The sequence below is a fragment of the Oreochromis niloticus genome, linkage group LG5, assembly GCF_001858045.2.
Source record: "Oreochromis niloticus isolate F11D_XX linkage group LG5, O_niloticus_UMD_NMBU, whole genome shotgun sequence".
Lineage (NCBI taxonomy): Eukaryota > Metazoa > Chordata > Actinopteri > Cichliformes > Cichlidae > Oreochromis > Oreochromis niloticus.
Genome location: NC_031970.2, coordinates 462,907 through 483,702, shown reverse-complemented (window position 1 = coordinate 483,702; position 20,796 = coordinate 462,907). Strand labels below are relative to the sequence as shown.

General features: G+C 42.3%; 1 protein-coding gene across 1 annotated transcript in view; it reads right to left on the bottom strand.

Annotated features, from left to right (window-relative positions):
- The window catches only part of LOC100690711 (uncharacterized), a 36,426-nt gene extending 15,901 nt beyond the window's left edge, over nucleotides 1-20,525 (bottom strand). Inside the window, exons 1-3 of the mRNA XM_025907015.1 lie at nucleotides 20,420-20,525; nucleotides 18,520-18,632; nucleotides 3,164-3,216 (exon numbers count right to left, since the gene is read on the bottom strand). Coding sequence (XP_025762800.1) covers nucleotides 3,164-3,216; nucleotides 18,520-18,632; nucleotides 20,420-20,521 — 268 coding nt within the window. The 5' untranslated portion in view covers nucleotides 20,522-20,525. The remainder of the gene's footprint in view (nucleotides 1-3,163; nucleotides 3,217-18,519; nucleotides 18,633-20,419) is intronic.
- Nucleotides 20,526-20,796: the final 271 nt, after the last annotated feature.

Here is a 20,796-nt window from a genome sequence, read left to right as displayed (position 1 = left end):
CAATATAATGTTAACCTTTGAGTTGTTGGTGCTTTGTGAATGTGAATCTCCATACATGAGCAGATGGAGCAGGTTTCAGCCCTGGTTCAGTCTGCTGCTGCACCGTGGTCACCAACATACAGAGGTATTATAACAAATACCGTATTTTCACGACCATAAGACGCACCGTACTAAAAGGCGCAGTCTCAGTTATGTGTGCGATTACTGTATTTAACACACACATAAGGCGCACCTGATTATGGGGCGCATACAAGTATGCGTATTTAAAAATAAAGCGGGAGCAAAACTGAGTTTGGTACTCACATTTTTATTACCGGTAATCGTCATCAGTCAAACCCATCGAAGTCCTCATCCTCTGTGTCTGAACTGAACAGCTGTGCTAAATCTCCATCAAACATGCCAGGTTCACTTTCTTCACTGTCAGAGTCACTTTCCGTGCCGTGCGGCTCCTCAGAAATGATGCCGGCTTTTGCAAAAGCTCGAACAACAGAGCCAGCAGACATGTTAGCCCAAGCATCTACAATCCATTCGCAAATTGTGGCGTAACTCGCCTGGCGCTGCCTTCCACTCTTGGTGAAACTGTGGTCTCCATCGGTCATCCATCGCTCCCACGCCGCTCGCAGCCTTACTTTGAACGGGCGGTTCACACCGATGTCCAGCGGTTGGAGTTCCTTTGTCAGGCCTCCCGGAATGACAGCAAGCTCACAGTTCATTTGTTTCACTAGTTTTTTCACATCGGCTGTGAGATGGGCACGCATAGAGTCACAGATTAAGAGCGATGGTGATGCGTGGAAAAAACCACCTGGTCTCCTTACATACACCTCCCTCAGCCACTCTTTCATCATTTCCTCATCCATCCAGCCCTTTTCATTTGTCTTAATGATGACTCCTGCTGGAAACTTCTCTTTAGGCAAAGTCTTTCTCTTAAAAATCACCATAGGCGGCAGTTTCTGTCCATTAGCATGGCAGCCAAGCACAACAGTAAAAGAAGACTTTTCGTGCCCCGTTGTGCGTATCGCTACCGTGCTGGTCCCCTTCTTCTCCACAGTTTGACTCACCGGGATGTCAAAAGTGAGCGGCACCTCGTCCATGTTAGTGATGTGGCTGGGCTGGATGTGTTTGTCGGCAATGTGTTTGCTGCAGTAGGAGCGGAAGATGGCCAGCTTTTCCTTATAATCCGCTGGAAGTTGCTGCGCTACCGTAGTCCTGGTCCGGATGGAAAAATGGCACCGTTTCATAAAACGAAAGCACCAAGACGGGCCTCCTTGGAAATGTTCAATTTTCATTTCTTCTGCTAGCGAAACTGCTTTTAGCCGAATGGTGACCGTCAAAACGCTCCTCCCACTCGTTCTTTGCTCGATGATCCACCGCTCGAGTCTTTCCTCCAACTTGGGCCACCTCGCCTTATGTCCGCGGAAACTCAGCTGCGTTTTCTTGACCTGCCAGAGCTTGTTTTCCAGCTTCCTCCACTTGCGAACCATCGATTCATTAATCTTAAATTCTCTCGGCGCTGCTCGATTTCCATGTTCCTCCGTGTAGCTGATGGCCTTCAGTTTAAACTGTGCTTCGTAAGCGTGTCTCTTTGCCATTTTCAGGGTTGTTAAAACAACGATGTTCTGCATAAAGCACATACCTGTTCTTTTATACAGGTATGTATGTGCGATTGTATATATCGCTACAGTCAACGCCCACACTTCACCCTTTAGCATTCTCATGGTGTTCTCTACTACGTCCTCCTTACAACACACACAGGGCGCACTGCACTATAGGACGCGCCGCACTTTTTGAATACAATCTAAGACTTTTATGTGCGCCTTATGGTCGTGAAAATACGGTATTAAAGCTTTTAATTAATGCTTTTTTCCCTCTCAAAGGATGTAAACTGTACTGCACATGTAACTTTGTGAACAATACCATAATAAGAATGATTCAGACTGTTTTATTTAACAAGAATATTTGAAACAAACTTAGTAAAAACAATACACAGAGTCAGTGTTGAAAATGTAATCCGTGGAAAAATTAAACATATATTTTAACTTAAGCTGCCAAGCAGAAGTATTTGGTTTGAGTACATAAATATTAGGCTTTGCTATTTAATCAGTAATTAATGATTAATGAGGGGTTACTAAAGTGCAAGCCTTTTTAAAAATATGTGTTAATATCCTTACAGATGTGGCAAAAGAGTGAAAACATGCTGCTGTTTGCACATATTTAATAATCAGCTCTGCACAGGAGCAGAGTCCAGCCTGTTGCTCTTACAGTGTAATACTCATAATAAAAGTACAGTAACTGTGGTTAGTTAGTGACTGAGCAGCCCGGTGCGTTTCTGTTAATTTTATTCACCTGCACGGGTTAGCTAAACAAACTTTACAAAACAAGTTTTGCCGACAGCCGAGTGCTCATCTTAGCTAGCTAGCTAAGGATGTTAGCTACAGATTAGCTTACAAACACCTTTAACTTACCAAAAATATTGTGGCGACTCTCAGGTCCTTCTGTCAGGTAGATACTGAAGAACACCTGAGTCTGTCAGTTTGAAACAGTCGGTAAACGCTGGACCTCCTCTCAGCGTCCCCGCTCTATGTGCCATTCAGAGACACGCAAGTTTCTTCATGACTGCGACTGCTGCAGATATTAGGTCGTCCATGATTTCTACAGTCACTGGTCAGCAATATAATGTGCGCAAATATATGTGGCTCATATATGTGGCTCTGAAGCCCCGCCCCTCAAGTGCACCCTCAGATGCCAAAGCAGTGCCAGCTAATTGAAGCTGAAAAAATAACTGTACGTGGAAAAAAACGATGTAAGTGTGAAAACATGGTAGTGAGTTTTTTATTTAAATTTCTATATTTATGTTTTTTCACTATCATTTTTTTCACTTTCAATACATTTGTTTCAGTTTCAATATTTTTTCAGTTTCATTTTAAGGTGGCATCGTTTTAACCTCATATGTGGGTTTGAAGCACAAAAAAGTCCAGTTGTTTCTCTGCCAAACTCCTTAGACTGGAAGTTCTCATGTTATAAAAAAGTCCCAAAGAAAGATTAAGGCAAAGATTAGGACATGTTTCAACTCATGAATTTTATGTACTTATCACAGTTACAAAAAAGAATCTGCCTGAAGCCTATACATCCATGCGTCTCATCATACAAAGCACTGATCTCCTACCTGCTGATGGAGCTGCTTTGACTGGCTGTTCTTTAGGTTCTTCCATCATCTTTCTATAAAAACACGAGAGGATGATTTTACCTAAAGAAACAGTGAACAAAGTCTGTCGGTCACATCATATGAATTTGTGTCATGGTTTTAGTGTATGGGCCACACACATCCAAAACTGATCTGTGTAAAAGAACACATCAATGACATGTGAATGTACAGGGAGTGCAGAATTATTAGGCAAATGAGTATTTTGTCCACATCATCCTCTTCATGCATGTTGTCTTACTCCAAGCTGTATAGGCTGGAAAGCCTACTACCAATTAAGCATATTAGGTGATGTGCATCTCTGTAATGAGAAGGGGTGTGGTCTAATGACATCAACACCCTATATCAGGTGTGCATAATTATTAGGCAACTTCCTTTCCTTTGGCAAAATGGGTCAAAAGAAGGACTTGACAGGCTCAGAAAAGTCAAAAATAGTGAGATATCTTGCAGAGGGATGCAGCAGTCTTAAAATTGCAAAGCTTCTGAAGCGTGGTCATCGAACAATCAAGCGTTTCATTCAAAATAGTCAACAGGGTCGCAAGAAGCGTGTGGAAAAACCAAGGCGCAAAATAACTGCCCATGAACTGAGAAAAGTCAAGCGTGCAGCTGCCAAGATGCCACTTGCCACCAGTTTGGCCATATTTCAGAGCTGCAACATCACTGGAGTGCCCAAAAGCACAAGGTGTGCAATACTCAGAGACATGGCCAAGGTAAGAAAGGCTGAAAGACGACCACCACTGAACAAGACACACAAGCTGAAACGTCAAGACTGGGCCAAGAAATATCTCAAGACTGATTTTTCTAAGGTTTTATGGACTGATGAAATGAGAGTGAGTCTTGATGGGCCAGATGGATGGGCCCGTGGCTGGATTGGTAAAGGGCAGAGAGCTCCAGTCCCACTCAGACGCCAGCAAGGTGGAGGTGGAGTACTGGTTTGGGCTGGTATCATCAAAGATGAGCTTGTGGGGCCTTTTCGGGTTGAGGATGGAGTCAAGCTCAACTCCCAGTCCTACTGCCAGTTTCTGGAAGACACCTTCTTCAAGCAGTGGTACAGGAAGAAGTCTGCATCCTTCAAGAAAAACATGATTTTCATGCAGGACAATGCTCCATCACACGCATCCAAGTACTCCACAGCGTGGCTGGCAAGAAAGGGTATAAAAGAAGACAAACTAATGACATGGCCTCCTTGTTCACCTGATCTGAACCCCATTGAGAACCTGTGGTCCATCATCAAATGTGAGATTTACAAGGAGGGAAAACAGTACACCTCTCTGAACAGTGTCTGGGAGGCTGTGGTTGCTGCTGCACGCAATGTTGATGGTGAACAGATCAAAACACTGACAGAATCCATGGATGGCAGGCTTTTGAGCGTCCTTGCAAAGAAAGGTGGCTATATTGGTCGCTGATTTGTTTTTGTTTGGTTTTTGAATGTCAGAAATGTATATTTGTGAATGTGGAGATGTTATATTGGTTTCACTGGTAAGAATAAATAATTGAAATGGGTATATATTTGTTTTTTGTTAAGTTGCCTAATAATTATGCACAGTAATAGTCACCTGCACACACAGATATCCCCCTAAAATAGCTAAAACTAAAAACAAACTAAAAACTACTTCCAAAAACATTCAGCTTTGATATTAATGAGTTTTTTGGGTTCATTGAGAACATGGTTGTTGTTGTTCAATAATAAAATTATTCCTCAAAAATACAACTTGCCTAATAATTCTGCACTCCCTGTAGTGATAACCTGATATTTGGGGAATAGAGGTTTTTACTTTTTCAGATATTTGTTCAGTACAATGATGAAATAATCTGACAATACAAACCTAAAATACTTTGTTCCCTGTCTGCAACTTTGTGCGTATCTGTTGTTAGTGCTTAAAGGAAGTTTTAAACTTAAAATACTTCCCCAAATATTTGACTGTGGTCTCCGGGGCCATTATCCTGAAACACTGGGGCTCAGCCCTGAAATCTTTGCTATCTTCACTTGATAACAGCAGCTGTTTAAAGTTATTGTATTTGACAGTAAAGTGAATGTAAATGTGAGACACTGTGCTCATAGCTAAAGGCTGCAGTCAGCTGTGTCAGAGCGTCCAATGATCCTTTAATAAACACTCAGAGCTCCATGTTGATGAAGCTGTCATGTGTGAGCTTGTGTGGCTCCTTTAAACTGGCTCTGCTCTGTCACATGCTCACCTCTTCTTCACTGTCTCATCAATCTGCTGCACTCTTCATCTCCTCCTGTCTCTCTGCTTTCCTGTTTGAAAAACCAAACAAATCAGCGTGAGCCAATCAAACTCTGTGCAGATGCTGAAGCTACAGCTGATATGTCATGCAGCTGTTCATCAATCAGCTTCTGCTGCTGTTTATTCTGCTCTTACTCTGAACACATGCAGATCTAGAGAGATTTTCTTGGGGTGTCAAAATCAAAGCGTTTGTTTTTTTCAAACACATGTGCAGGTGTTACACATGGTTTTCATAAAGTAGCAGCCAGTTGAGGAGGATGACTCTGAGGATGATGAGGTAACTTTTACAAACATGAGAAACCTCATAGATGGGAGCCAGGGAATCATAAAACCAAAATCCGGTGACGTCATCATCACACCGCCATAAAGACGATATTAGTACTGTAAAAAAACACATTTATTAATTGCAGGTCGTCTGTTTCTGAACACGTTTTCATGTCAGATGAGTTTTTCCTTTATTTATTTCTGTATTTATTATTTCCTTTATTCTGGCTGAAGCTTCTGGTGGTTAAACATAACCAACATGAGGCAGGTTCACTGTAACCAAACCTCCAGACTCACCGTCAACATCATGCCAGTGTTACCAGTGTTGGGACTAACGCATTATTTAGTAACACATTAGTCCCAACATCGATTGTTACAGGATACAGCAGCAGGGAAAAGTTCTGGACTGTCACGATTGGTCAGAATTAGCCCAACAAAATATAATCAATGTTACCTTTTTCTAAAGACAGAAAACACATCTACTCCTTTTTTCTTTTACATATATATTTTTAATTAATTAACAATAAAGCTCAACGCTACACCAGCTTCTAGCTTTGACTGACACAAAACTTAGAAATCAGCCTAATTCTGAGGACTCACTGCATGACACTCATGTCTTTGTCACTGTAGATTTTTAGCTCACAAACAGTTTTTATAAGGACTAACTAGTGCTGACAGTTTATCTCTTCATAAAGTTACAGGAGGATAAAATAAACATGAGATCGTTGAAATAATCCCGTCTGATAACACGTGACAACAATAAATGCTGTAACACAAACTGAACAGCAATGTAACGACACTCATCTCTCACGTCTGCACTAAACTAAAACATCACTACTTCCACGTCTAGTTGGTTTTAAGGGAGGCGGAGTCTCCCTGCCCAGTGCGCGCTCAGGATATTTAACTTGGCACAACACAGGAAGTGAGCGCATGTAAATCAGAAAGTGTCAGGTTGCCTAGCAACCATGACACTAGCGTCTTGAAACGCACTGAGGGAAATGAAGGTGAAGGATCTTTGTTTTAACTGACAGGTTTCACTGACACTCAGACCTGTAACAACATGAAAACATATCACTGTAATACTCAACAATGTTCAAAACTGCAATCATATGAAATCATAAGTGAAGGATTTTGATGATATTGTGTTATGGAGTGTCTGCTGAGTCCAACCTCTAAGAATTACGAGTCTGGACTTTAATGATAGAACAAAATTCAGACATCAAAGTTTCTCACATTACAGAATCAGATGAACAGAGATGAAGGGTGTCAATAGAAAATTGTAGTCAGTATAATCTTTTAATAATATAAGTTTCATATGATAGAATACTGCATGATGACCTCTTTATAACTCAGATTGTTTTGATTCACTGTGACCCGTTATCATGCAGGGAAGGAGCAGTACCTGTTAGATAAGAGCTTAATGAGCAGTTTCACTTCTGTACCAGGTAGAGGAGCCTCTCCTGGCACACACACACACACGCGCACACACACACACGCACACACACACACACACATATCCGCACATGCTCACGCATCAACATTCCACTGAACAAACGTATTCACTGTTGTATTACTCTTCTTGTGTATAAATAAAGACCAGGGCAGTGGCAGAGCGCGAGTCTCGGAGCCCTCACTCCAAGTGCAGGTGCTCTGTGGCTGCCCTTGCATGCAAGTAAAACTGTGTGTTTCTCCTCTCTGATTCTCAGCTGTAGAAGTGTCTTAGAGTACATCTCTTGACATTTATTTTGGTCCTTCGTAGCCGGGGCAGAAACATCAGAACTGTTATCTGTGACTCTGTTCCAGGATCCAGTACTGATTCCTGACGCCGTGGGAAGCCAGCACCGAAGTCTGTGCACAGCCCTCTTAGACGAGGCCGAAAGCCCTGGAACGTGCGAATTCGGGTCCAGGCCGGTGTTTTTAGTCTGGTCCACGGCGGTGGGATTCAGTCTGACGATCCGAATCACCAGTGAGACGTCTGAGAGGTGAGAAACACTATTTTGGTTAGGAATCGCCGTAATGAACCGACAAATAAAATAGGTTAGGAATCGCCGTAATGAACCGATAAATAAAATAGGTTAGGAATCGCCGTAAGGAACCGACAAATAAAATAGGTTAGGAATCGCCGTAAGGAACCTAATTAGACCTAGGTTTTAGAGGTAGCCGTAATTACTTCGTAACAAATTGTAAATGCGCGCAAATGTCTGTGTGTGTATGTGTCTGGAAGTAAGTTGATTTTACAGCACAATACGCTGCTGAACTACTTCCATTTTATTTCATTTTATTTTATTTTATTTTATTTTGTTTTTCTTTGCTTGAGGCTCACGTACTGGTGACAAAAGAGAACGGTTGAGCTTCGTCTCATAAAACTGATACCGCTTCACTGTTAGAAGTGAAGTCGAAGGCCGTATCAGCAACCACTCTGAAGTCAAGCGTGCCAGTGACAGCCCAGCAAAATCTTTGACAATGGGGAATAAACAAGCAAAATTAACACCTGATGAGGAATGGTTAGAAAAACAACAAGCCGGAGCAGGTACAATTAGTGCAAATAGGTGGAGAAATCCACGGAAAGCTAAAAACCGCAGCTGGGAAGGGAAGTGCAATCCCTCAGCTGTTACCCAGCTGAGAACTGCTCTGAAACAAGAGATTACATTAACAAAAGACCCAAAGAAAAAATTAAAACGTAAGGAAGAGTATAGACTTTTCCAAGCATGGGAGAATGAAGCTGAAAAGAGAACTGAACATAGGAAACAGAGAGAGGAAAAGAAAAAACAATTGACAGCAGCATTAATAACCCCTGATGATGAAACTACAAAGCAGGCACGTGCTGAACAAAGACCTCCACCGACAGACCCACATAACTCTCTTTTAAACCCCTCCAATAAACCTTCCACGCTAGCTGCAGAAAAAACAACCAGCATTACACCAAAATCTAGTCTCAAACGATCTCCCATATGGACAAGAGCACTGAAAATTAAATTTGACAATGCATATGAGGAAGCACAAACAATGTTAACCGAGCATGAGGGAAAATTTCATCCAGGACATGATTATGGCTCTGAAGAAGAGTGCAATGGTTGTGGTTCACACCCAGACCCACCACCACCATCCACACTAGCATGTCCTTTAGTTGAAGTAGCAAACCCCAGATATGGCACACTCCTAGGTGATGGTCAGGGAGGAGGCAGGGATAACAGACCCACAATTTTTGTGTACCGTCCATGGACACATAAAGACAGACAAAATGTAATAAAAGGCATTCCATCAATACAAGAAGGATATGAACCATGGCAAGCTGCTGTGCGTGAAGTAATTACCCAGTGGCATCTAAATGGTCACGAGGTATTGCAGTTATTCCAGGACTGCCTAGGGCTCTCCTGGGGAAGGATTAGGGGAGACTTTACCGGTTCCCTACCAGATGGTAGAGCGTTTCCCCCAGGTCATGTTGACCTCCAAGCAGCGCTAATACCTGTGTTTGATAGGGCCCGTCAACAACTAGCGCCAAGAGCCAACTATGGTAAAATAGGGCAAGTTAAACAGAGTGACACAGAAAACCCACATGAATATATGGACAGGCTGAGACCAGTTTTCAGACAGAACTCAGGTCTAAATTATGCTGATGACCCACAATCACCATATCAGCAACAATTTAAACGTGCTTTTATTAAAGGATTACTGCCAAGTATTAGGTCTCATGTAGAAAAATATTGGGTAACACAAGATACAGGCACAGTAGATGAGGCGCTTCAATATGCTAATCATGCACAGACAGTAGTGAAAAATAAAGAGAAGACCTCAGTTTTTGCCCTAGACACTGACACTGCTTTTACAGCCTTTAGTGGGAGTGGTAACTACAGGGGAAGTTTCAGAGGCCACAGGAGAGGGAGAGGCATGCATAGAGGACGAGCAAGAGGCAGAGGGAGACAGAAACACACACACACCACAGATGGTGACTCTAGTACTGCATGCTGGAGATGTGGGAAAGAAGGTCACTTTGCACGCCACTGTAACACACAGAGAACACCCGACACAGAATGACTAGCTGCAACCACTGTGGCTGCAACCACCCAGACAGATGACAGGGAGAGCCAGGTAGATGAAAAAGACGTAAAAGCATTAACAAACAAAGAAAACAATTTAGAACAAGATGAAGCTGAAGTATATAACGTTCATCAGCTAATAGGTTTACTGGATGGAAAGCCAACACTTACAGTCTATGTAAATGGCAAAAAGCTGCAAATGTTGTGTGACACAGGAGCTTGTAAAACAGTGCTTAAGACAGAACCCCCTAAAACAACCTATTCTAATGAAGTGATAATTGTAAAAACAGCGTCAGGGCACATAAAAACCCAGCCATTAACAGTGCCACTGACATTTTTGCATAAACCCAGCCAACGCTCCTGCTGCATGCCATGTATAATAGACCCAACCTGCCCAGTAAACTTATTAGGAAGAGACGCAATGACAAAACTAGGGATAGGAGTTGTCCCCACAGAAACAGGCATGACGGCAGAAATAATGTTAGCAGAGGGAGACACCTATCAGAGGGAAGGAAAAGGAGAGCCAAACTACTACTGGTCATTAGATTTGCCACCACTTACGCAGCTCAAAGAAACAGCTGAAAAACATCTCCCTTTAAGTGCTGAAAAAATGAAGCCAACTGAGTATCACAACACTCTGCGCTATAAACAAACCCCAGGCCCAGACCCTCTGTATGATAAACAGGTGCACAGCCTAAAAAGCCCATATCTGACCTTGCAACATTTATATGTCACAAAAAGCGGAAATGCAGTGTGCTCAGTGATCCAACCAGACCAGAAAGAAAACTAAATAGGATCACAAAACCCCATGTGTCCGTTGCAAAAACAGCAGGTACACAATGGTATCAATTAGGCAACATCCTGCAAAAGGTGGAAAATGATAAATATACACCTACAGAGGAAGAGGGTTGGGCACAGGGTAAAAGAACAGGGTGCATGAGATACACACTTGGCTGGGTGATAAGAACTACACCCAACACTCATCTGCACGACAGCACACAAGAATGAGAAATTCTCTCGCTGGAAGAAGAGCCAGCACTTAAAAGTTTACCTTCTACATTGTGGTCGAATGGACCAACTGATGTGGGATTAATAAAAAATGCAGACTCAGTAACAGTACAGACGGTTTCATCCCACAGGCCCATTAAGCCACAATACCCCTTATCTAAGGAAGCAACAGAAGGGATTAAGCCAGTGATAAAAGATATGGAGAAAGCAGGAATTTTACTAAAAACTAATTCTGCTACCTGCAATACTCCAATCTTCCCAGTAAAGAAAGCTAATACTGGAAAGTATCGTTTGGTACATGATCTGCGAGCAATAAATGAAATTACTGAAATGATACCTCCAGTAGTAGCAAATCCTCACACTATACTGAATCAAGTCACTCCAAAAGAACAATGGTTCTCAGTGATAGATTTATCAAACGCCTTTTTCTCCGTACCTTTACATCCTAACTCACAACATCTGTTTGGCTTCACATTTGAGGGACAGAGATACACCTACACTAGGTTACCTCAGGGATTTCAAAACAGCCCCACTCTCTATGCTGAAGCTTTAAAGAAATCAATGATGTCCTGCCTCCTGCCAGCAGGAGGACAGTTTCTACTTTATGTAGATGACATTTTAGTGACTGGCCACACAGAGGAAGGGTGTAAACAAAATACTATGGCTGTGTTACGTCACTTGGCTGAGCAAGGCCATAAAGTGTCTCTGAATAAACTCCAATTATGGAGACCTGAAGTAACATACTTAGGGCACACCCTCTCAGGTGCAGGGAAAAAATTACTAAACAAAAGAAAAGAGGCTATACAAAATGCACCACAGCCACAAACTAAACAACAGATGATGAGTTTTCTTGGGTTGTGCAACTTCTGTAGGGCGTGGATCCCAGATTTTTCGGTATGGGTACAACCGCTGCAAAACCTAATCTATGGAAAAAATCTTGCTTTAAAAGATAAAATACAGTGGACGCCAGAAGCAGAAGGAGCATTTACTAAACTAAAAATCATGCTCCAAACTAACGTTGTGCTTGCATTACCAGATTATGACAAACCATTCTACTTAAATGTAGATGCAACACAGGGACACATGAAAGCAGTATTGACACAATCATTTGGAGAAAAACAAAGGCCGCTAGCTTTCTATTCAAGCAAACTTGATTCAGTGGCCTCAGGAATGCCCACCTGTGTACAAGCATGTGCAGCAGCTGCAGAGGCAGTGCAAAAATCTGCTGACATAGTTTTAGGACACACTCTGACTGTTAGAGTACCACATGCAGTAACTTCTATACTGCTACAAGCACATTTGCCTTTCTTAACACACGCGAGACAACTCTCCTATGTTGGCATACTGCTTTCACAGTCCCACATCAACATAGTGAGATGTGGACCTTTAAATCCCAGCACATTGTTGCCAACTCCCACAGAGGGCAAAACACATTGCTGCGTGGAAAAACTAGAAGAAGAAACTAAACCACGTGCTGATATTTACAGCACGCCACAAGAAGGTTTCATTGACATCTTTGTTGATGGTTCAGCATCAAAAAATGCACTAGGGCGTAATTGTGTAGGATATGCAGTAACCACAACAGACACTATAGTGGAAGCAAGAGCCTTGCCACACACACATTCAGCTCAGAGTGCAGAACTAACTGCTGTAATCAGAGCATGTGAAATACATGAAGGACAGGATATCAACATCCACACAGACAGCCAGTATGTATTTGCAGCAGTTCACCACTTTGCAAAAATATGGGATAACAGAGGAATGGTGACCTCCTCTGGAAACCCAGTTCAACATGCAGATCTACTGAAGCAACTGTTAAAAACAGTACAACTGCCGCGACATTTAGCAATTTGCAAATGTGCAGCACATCAAAAGGATGACTCTGAAATTACAAAGGGAAACAATTTTGCTGACAAAGCTGCAAAAGCAGCAGCCATAGCAACCACAGTCTTACTAACAACTCATGAAAATCATACCATCCCACTGTCTGTACTGCAGGATGAACAGAAAGCAGCACCATCAAAAGAACAAAAGCAATGGCTAAAACACGGAGCAGTACTAGACACTGATGACTTAATGAAAATAGCAGGAAAACCCATTCTTCCCAAATCATTACACAAAACAGCCGCCCTAGTGAGCCATGGCTTAAGCCATGTTTCAACGGGAAGCATGATCTCTATAATAAATCAATGTTTCTATACTGTAAATTTTGAAACTTCAGCAAAAGAATATGTGAGAACATGTATGACCTGCCAAAAACACAATACCCAAGGTAACTTAAGACCAAAAAGAGGACATTTTCCTACACCACCTCACCCATTTCATACAATTCACATGGACTTCATTGAATTGAATGAGTGTCAGGGCTCAAAATACGCTCTAGTAATTATAGATGTTTTCTCAAAATGGCCAGAAATCTACCCAGTGAAAAAAGCAGACGCAATCTCAGTTGCAAAGTGTCTATGCAACCATTTCATCCCAACATATGGTATTCCTACTCTGATAAGATCAGATAATGGAACCCATTTTGTAAATGACATGATCAGCAAAGTATCTGAAGCACTAGGTTTCAGTTTAAAACACCATTGTGCCTACCATCCACAGAGTGCAGGATTAGTGGAGAGAACAAATGGCACTATAAAACAAAGGCTCAGGAAAACAATGGAAGAAACTGGCAGACCATGGCCAGAATGTGTAGGCCTAGTCAAAATGTGGATGAGAATAACACAAGGAAATAACAAACTGTCCCCATTTGAAATCATACATGGGCGACCTTTTCCACTGCCAGTTGTTAGTGAGCCACTAGATAAATCAATCCGTGAAACCACTCTGGCAGATTGGATGACTCAATTGTTGACAAACAGAGAAGTTGTTTTAAACAATAAACTGCCGCAAGACTCTTTTTCACCTATTTCTTGCAGGTTGAAGCCAGGTGATTGGATCCTGGTCCGTGTACTCCAAAGAAAAAATTGGAGCTCACCACGGTGGGAGGGTCCATACCAAGTGCTTCTGACCACTCCAACTGCCTGCAGAATAGCGGAGAGACCCTCTTGGATACATCAGAGCCACTGCAAAAGGGTTGAGGTCCCAGGAAACCCTGGCACCTCCAAGACAGCACATTAGGGAAATCTCACCCACACTTGATTGCTTCAGTGGTGAGGGGGGAGTGTTGATTGGGCCCCCGTAGGGTAAGCTCGCACTCCAACCTCCAGCCTCTGATCAACTCTAGGGCAGCCAGGTGTGAGGTGTGACGTACCTGTGTGCAACCATGGGAAGGTGGACCCTCTTGGTTACCTTGACTACGATGCTCAACCTTACAGGACCCCAGCTGATGCCAACAACAGCTGAACCACAAGGCAGACAGAAAAGATGGACGCATGACAACTCCCACCTAAGAGACATGACACAAGACCACATCCACCCTTGGATGAACAATGCCTGGTACCGCTACATCCACGACAGGACCAGAGCAGAATCGGAAAACACAGACTGTTATGTCTGTTCTTATATGCCCAGCACGTCGACGCACCCCACACTATATGGCAAGTATATGAACAACACTCAAGCAAAGTGTGCAGCTAGCTTCGCTGGCATTGGATTCCAACACAGCCAAATCATCCTCGAAGAGACAAACCCATCTACCTTTTACACTCTTCATGTCAACCTTCAAGGAGGGTTACAACGCAAGAAAATCACCGTTGAAGATGTTGTACTTGATAAAGGGGCATGTGATCAACTTTTCTGGATCAACTTCAATGTGACAAACCGCAATACATCCATCCACTTCCCAGTGTTTTTGGACCAAACCCCAGGAAAGAACCACTCCATGTGCTACAAACAAAACAAAGGTAACAGGCCGCTTGGAAACACCACTAACTGCAACCGGACCGCCGGAGGGGGAGAAGGTGCCCCTGTGAACACGACTGGACCATCTAATGGCACGTACTGGGTGCAAGGAATGGCCTGGCTATGTGGCCTGGCTATTTCATACTGCCCCCAGGCTGGACAGGAACATGTGCTCCTATATTCCTGTCAGACCACACTTTCAGAATGACCGCAGTAAACACCACTTCTACAGTACGCCGGAAAAGAAGATCAACGCCTCCTGAAATTCAGCCACATGACCCAATATGGGGAAGTGATGTACCCAAGGAATTCAAATTATGGACTACCGGACAGAAAGTACTCCATTCATTGTTCCCCTGGGTGGGGACCGGGAAAAACATGCTGAGGATTGAAACTCTGGACTACCGTTTTGGACTCTTCCTGAACGCTTCGTGCAAGATCAATGAACAGCAGAACCAGGAAATCAATGCATTACGGATTGCAGTGATGCAACATCGAGTAGCTCTGGACATGATACTAGCGGAGAAAGGGGGACTTTGTGTCCTCTTCAACAACACCTGCTGCACTTACATACCAGACAATGTACACTCATCAAACATGACTGACGCCCTGAACGCTTTGAGACAGATCCAGCAGGCCCAAAATCAGGACTATGTAAGTAATACAAGTGATTGGTTTTCTTGGCTTTACACTGGCTCCTGGCTACAGGTGCTAAAGAGACTACTCATTGGAGTTGGAATATTTTTACTTTCATTTTGTGTTTTTGCAACATGTATACTGCCATGTCTGAAACTCATGATTAACCGCATAATTGTTTCCACTGTTGCTGCATACATAGCCGTGACAAATGATGATGATGACTCCGACCTGTTGGAACATGAAGACTTTGTGTGATTAATGATGATGTGACAGAAAATGTACAACAAGATGTTACATACTGATATTTCACTTAAAAGTTATACGTGACAACAGGAGGGAATGTCAATAGAAAATTGTAGTCAGTATAATCTTTTAATAATATAAGTTTCATATGATAGAATACTGCATGATGACCTCTTTATAACTCAGATTGTTTTGATTCACTGTGATCCGTTATCATGCAGGGAAGGAGCAGTACCTGCTAGATAAGAGCTTAATGAGCAGTTTCACTTCTGTACCAGGTAGAGGAGCCTCTCCTGGCACACACACACACACACGCGCACACACACACACGCGCACACACACACATATCCGCACATGCTCACGCATCAACATTCCACTGAACAAACGTATTCACTGTTGTATTACTCTTCTTGTGTATAAATAAAGACCAGGGCAGTGGCAGAGCGCGAGTCTCGGAGCCCTCACTCCAAGTGCAGGTGCTCTGTGGCTGCCCTTGCATGCAAGTAAAACTGTGTGTTTCTCCTCTCTGATTCTCAGCTGTAGAAGTGTCTTAGAGTACATCTCTTGACAAAGGGATATTTGTGTTTTTATGCACAGAGTCAGAATCAGAGTCAGAGGTGTTCCTCATGATGTTTGGTGATGGAAACAGTCTCATCGATGTTTCCATCACCAAACTAGAGAAACTAGTAACTGCATGCAGCAGAGTTTAGCACAGCTGATCTCTGTGATGCATCAACAGGAACAACATGTTGTTAAACAGGACTGTATAAAGACTCACACCTGAACAATGAGGCTGTGCAGCATCGTCCTGTCACACCTGCCCTGCAGCTAAACCACTCATATCAGTTTGAGCCCAAACAGTAACACGGTCACATGATCGATGAGGCCAACGCGCCCAGACGAACGTCTTCCTCGTGGAACTAACTTGTTCCTGTTATCAGATTTGTGAGCAGCAGCTGAAATGGCCACATGAATTAATGTTCTTCAAACTGTTTGATTCCAGCCAATCAATAATCTATAATCATGAGGATTTCAAACACAAGAGCTGAACGTGTGGTTACATTGTAACCTTGGTTCTCTGAGTGAGAGACTCTCTCTCCCCTCTGTTACATATGGAACAGAGGGGAGAGATAGTGTCGATGTGATGAAGAACATCAGGTCCAAACATGACAGAAACAGCAAACTTACAGTTTCTTCACACAGAGACACCAACAACAAGCTCCACTGTGCCACTCTGATCCTGTCTCCTCCTCTTTTATTCTTGCTCTGAGCTCTTTTTGGGTGGGTGTTTCTGTCTCCACCCATAGGAATGCATTGATACACTGTTGATAACGTACGACACGAGAGCACATGTGTTACAGAAAACAGAAAAATAACCTAAACACCTAAATAGCATAAAATAAACAGAACATTTCTGCTCCCCAAATCTCTTGTTCAAGTTCAATCTAAGGAGGTTGGAAAGAAAAGTGTCTTCTTTAAGTTTCTCAAAGAAGTCCATGATCTGTAGGCTCATGAAAATTCATTTTGTTGTTTTTTGAGCAGAAACATCAGAGTGTAGAGCAGGAAAACTATCCCAGCAGGACGTCTCTGTTGGGGAAACATCCCAGTTATTCCCCTGAGCCTGGTTAGTGAACTGAATCAGAGCTTTTCATTGATCCCACAGGTACTAACATACAAACATGATCAGCAGTATATGGAGAACACACATTAACATCTGCAGCAAATCCTGTGTTTTATGTTGATGGTCATGTGATCTTGCGTTGAGTCTTCGAAGATGAGGAGCCAAACACAGACAGTGGATACAGGACGACTGTTTATTCAGGGCTTTAATACGACTGGACTGATGCTTCACATCCTGTTTAGAGACGATCGACCAACAGGCTCAGTCCTCACTCATCACACGGACTTCAGTCACACTGGGATCAACAGAGGAGATGGCTCTGTTCACCATCACAGTTCAGCAACAATAATCAGACCTTTTCTCTGCCCGTCTTGGTGAGGATCACATGTTCTGGGACACTGACACACAAAATATCTTCTGCTTTAACTCGTCTGTCTTTTTTAGTTTGGTTGTCGTGTTTTTTACTCTTTATTCCTGTCAGTGTCAAATATGAGAGCAAACTGTTTTGTGCAGGAGCCAAACCAACACCAAGCTGACCAAGAGAACCTGTAACACCACCAACCAGAATTTATTATCCAGACTTTACCGACAGATTTATGTGCAAGTAAAGCTGTTTTTAATGACGTTCACTGCTTTCAGCCAAGGAAGCATTCGTTCTTGGAAGTTCACCAAACTAGTAAATCCAGTAACTGCATTCAGCAGAGTTCCAGTTTGTAGCACAGCTGATCTCTGTGACGCATCAACATCAGCTGCTTCTTTCCTGCTTCATCTCAGTGTCAGCTGAATGCAGTCAGACAGCAGTGTGAGGCAGAGGAAGCTGCCATCAGCTGCTCTACTTCTACTATCAGTCCACTAGATGTAAACTACTAGAGTAAAGTTTTTAAATAATTCTGTTTCTGTATCACTATATAAAGTTTTTAGGGGAACACATGGATGTGTAAACTTCAAATATCTGCTTCAACACATATTTTAAAAACGTATATTTGCTCTGGCAGGAAACATGAAACCAGGTAACCACGAGGACTAAGCTGGTATATTCATCACAGTGACAGTAAAGCAGGTAAAGGCGAGCTGTGATGTCATCACGTACGCTGCGTCCTCTGTGGACTCTAAGTAAACTCACAAAGTACAAACTACAAGTACACAAACATGAACGTAGCTCTGAGTGGCGGACACACTCGGCCTCGTTGGTCCAGCTGTGAGTCCGTTACCGTGAACTATGGAGCGGCAGATTTGTGCTGGAACTAAGCTGCACACAGCTGATGTTAGCCAGGAAAACATTACACACTGACTTTAATGGAGAGACCGGAAATACAAACACACACAGTTTGTTGTGTGAAGAAATCAAACATGAGCTGAACAAACAGTAAAGTTCCTGAAGACAAACTGTTAAAGGAGGAAACAAAGCAAACTTACAGTTTCTTCACACACCAACAACAAGCTCCACTCCACACCTGGGCTGTATCCCAATTCAGGTTCTGCAGCCTTGAAGGCCACATTTTAAGGCCAATTACGTCACAGCTTAAACACTATGAAAGGCAGCAACAAGTTTAATATTCAGAAACCTAAAGTATGTATCAGCAGCAGAATGGAGCTAAAAATAAATGTTTGTTTCAGTTCTATGAAGCTTTGAGTATTTTGGATTAGTAGCACTGCTGTGTTTGTTGCATCATATTGCTGTAATTGTTTATATGCTTTATATATTCTGAGGTAAGTTGATCTATAGTGTTACATCATATTCTATAAGGATGTTATGTGTTTGTATACTTTCTGCCCAGTTTGACCCATTTAGCAGAAGTCGGCCTGTTTAAGGCTCTGATATCTATTCTGTATGACTTAAAGCAGTTATGACATGGTCTGATTTTCTCACCCAATAAAGGAATATTTAATATATCAGTCTACTCTTCATTCTATCAGAAACAGTTATCACAGCTCGTACATTTGCTTTTTACACATATATGTAAGCATTGAGCCAAATTTAGTAATGCCAACATATTAAAAGAACAATATTTGTCTCTTATATATGATACATCTGTATATACACTGTCAGAGATACTTGTCTTTGAGTGAAGATTTAAGGTAATAGGATATTTAAATAACTGCAACTTTAATCTTTACTAAAGCTCATTTGACACAGAGTTCAAGTTCACTGCTGTAATAACTAATCATGATAAATATAATAATAACATTAATATTGGCCATATTATATTTACATTACCACAGTGAGATGATTTTAGTCTCATGAACAACATTAGCTAATTGTTATTTACTAACTAATCTTAAATGACTGTTCAGTACAGAAATGAAGCCCAACTATCATGTTTTACAGTCCTGTGGTCTCAACTAATCAAAGTGATGTCATGACAAAAATGAATGAACAAAAAAACATTTTTTCTCCTTCATTTCTGTCACACAAAGCTGTATGAAACGTTTCTCGCGGTTAGTATCATGGTTGCTAGGCAACCTGATCAGCACGACGAAGGCCAGACCGTCCCATTTCACAAGCCTCTCACTTCTGCACTTCTCGTGCTTCCTAGTACGCGAACTACGCGTACTCCGGAGTGTGCAGTTGCTGAATTGGGACACAGCCTCAGAGAGATGTTAAAAATAGGAAGTGGGGTTGCTAAGTGGTTGCTATGTTTTTGATGTCACACAGACTAGGATGAGGACCTTTGACCTGAGCAGAAAGAACAGCCTGAGGTTTCTCTGGTTTATAATCCAGAGAAACTCTGCCTGTGTAAAAATAACAGCATTATCTGCACACAGCTGGTTATTGATGTTCCGACAGACATTTGGTAAATCATGAATGTAAAAAGAAAATAAAATTGGTCCCAGTATGGAACCTCAGGGTACTCTAACTTTACAATCAAGGCAAGGAGATTTAATACAGATTCCGTTTGAAAACATGCAAACTGACTCATAACAGAGTCTTTTTTCCTTCAAACACCCAGGGCAACAAATGTGTCTGTAAAAAGCAGCTGAAACCTCCAGAAACTGAAGAAAAAAACACTCAACTCAAAGCTTCAAGAAACTCAACTATGAACCCTGAGTCTGTTGCCATCTTTTATATACAGACTATAGATCATCTACAGTGGAAATAAGTATTTACACCTGCTTAGAGACATTTAATGTTAACCAACACACACACACACACATACACAAACCTTAAAAAGAGGAAGAGTTTTTAACACTCGGCCTCGTTGGTCCAGCTGTGAGTCCGTTACCGTGAACTATGGAGCGGTAGATTTGTGCTGTTTGTGCTGGAACTAAGCTGCACACATGTTAGCCAGGAAACATTACACACTGCTTCACTTACCTTCACATGGAGACGATCAGCATCACTCACAAACACCAAGTTCAGGAAAGAGGAACTTTGAGCAGGAAGGAAACACCCAGGGAAGTGTCCACAGACCAACATCGCAGCTGTGGTGTGTGGTAACTTCTGAGGAAAGGCAAACTGTGACAATGCCCACCCCACCCCCAATACACTCACAAAAATAAACATCTGGCTCTACTATTCAGCAATTTATCAAGAAACTGGATCTGACTAAAACAGTGTTAGTGCTGCCTGTCTGCTCTCTACCAGTCTGTCAGCTACTAATGGTGGTAACAGGCTGCATACGTCAGTGTTTCCTTCGGGTCAGTGGTTTGTCTTAACTGCTTCTCCTCATGTTTACAGTTTTATCACATTAC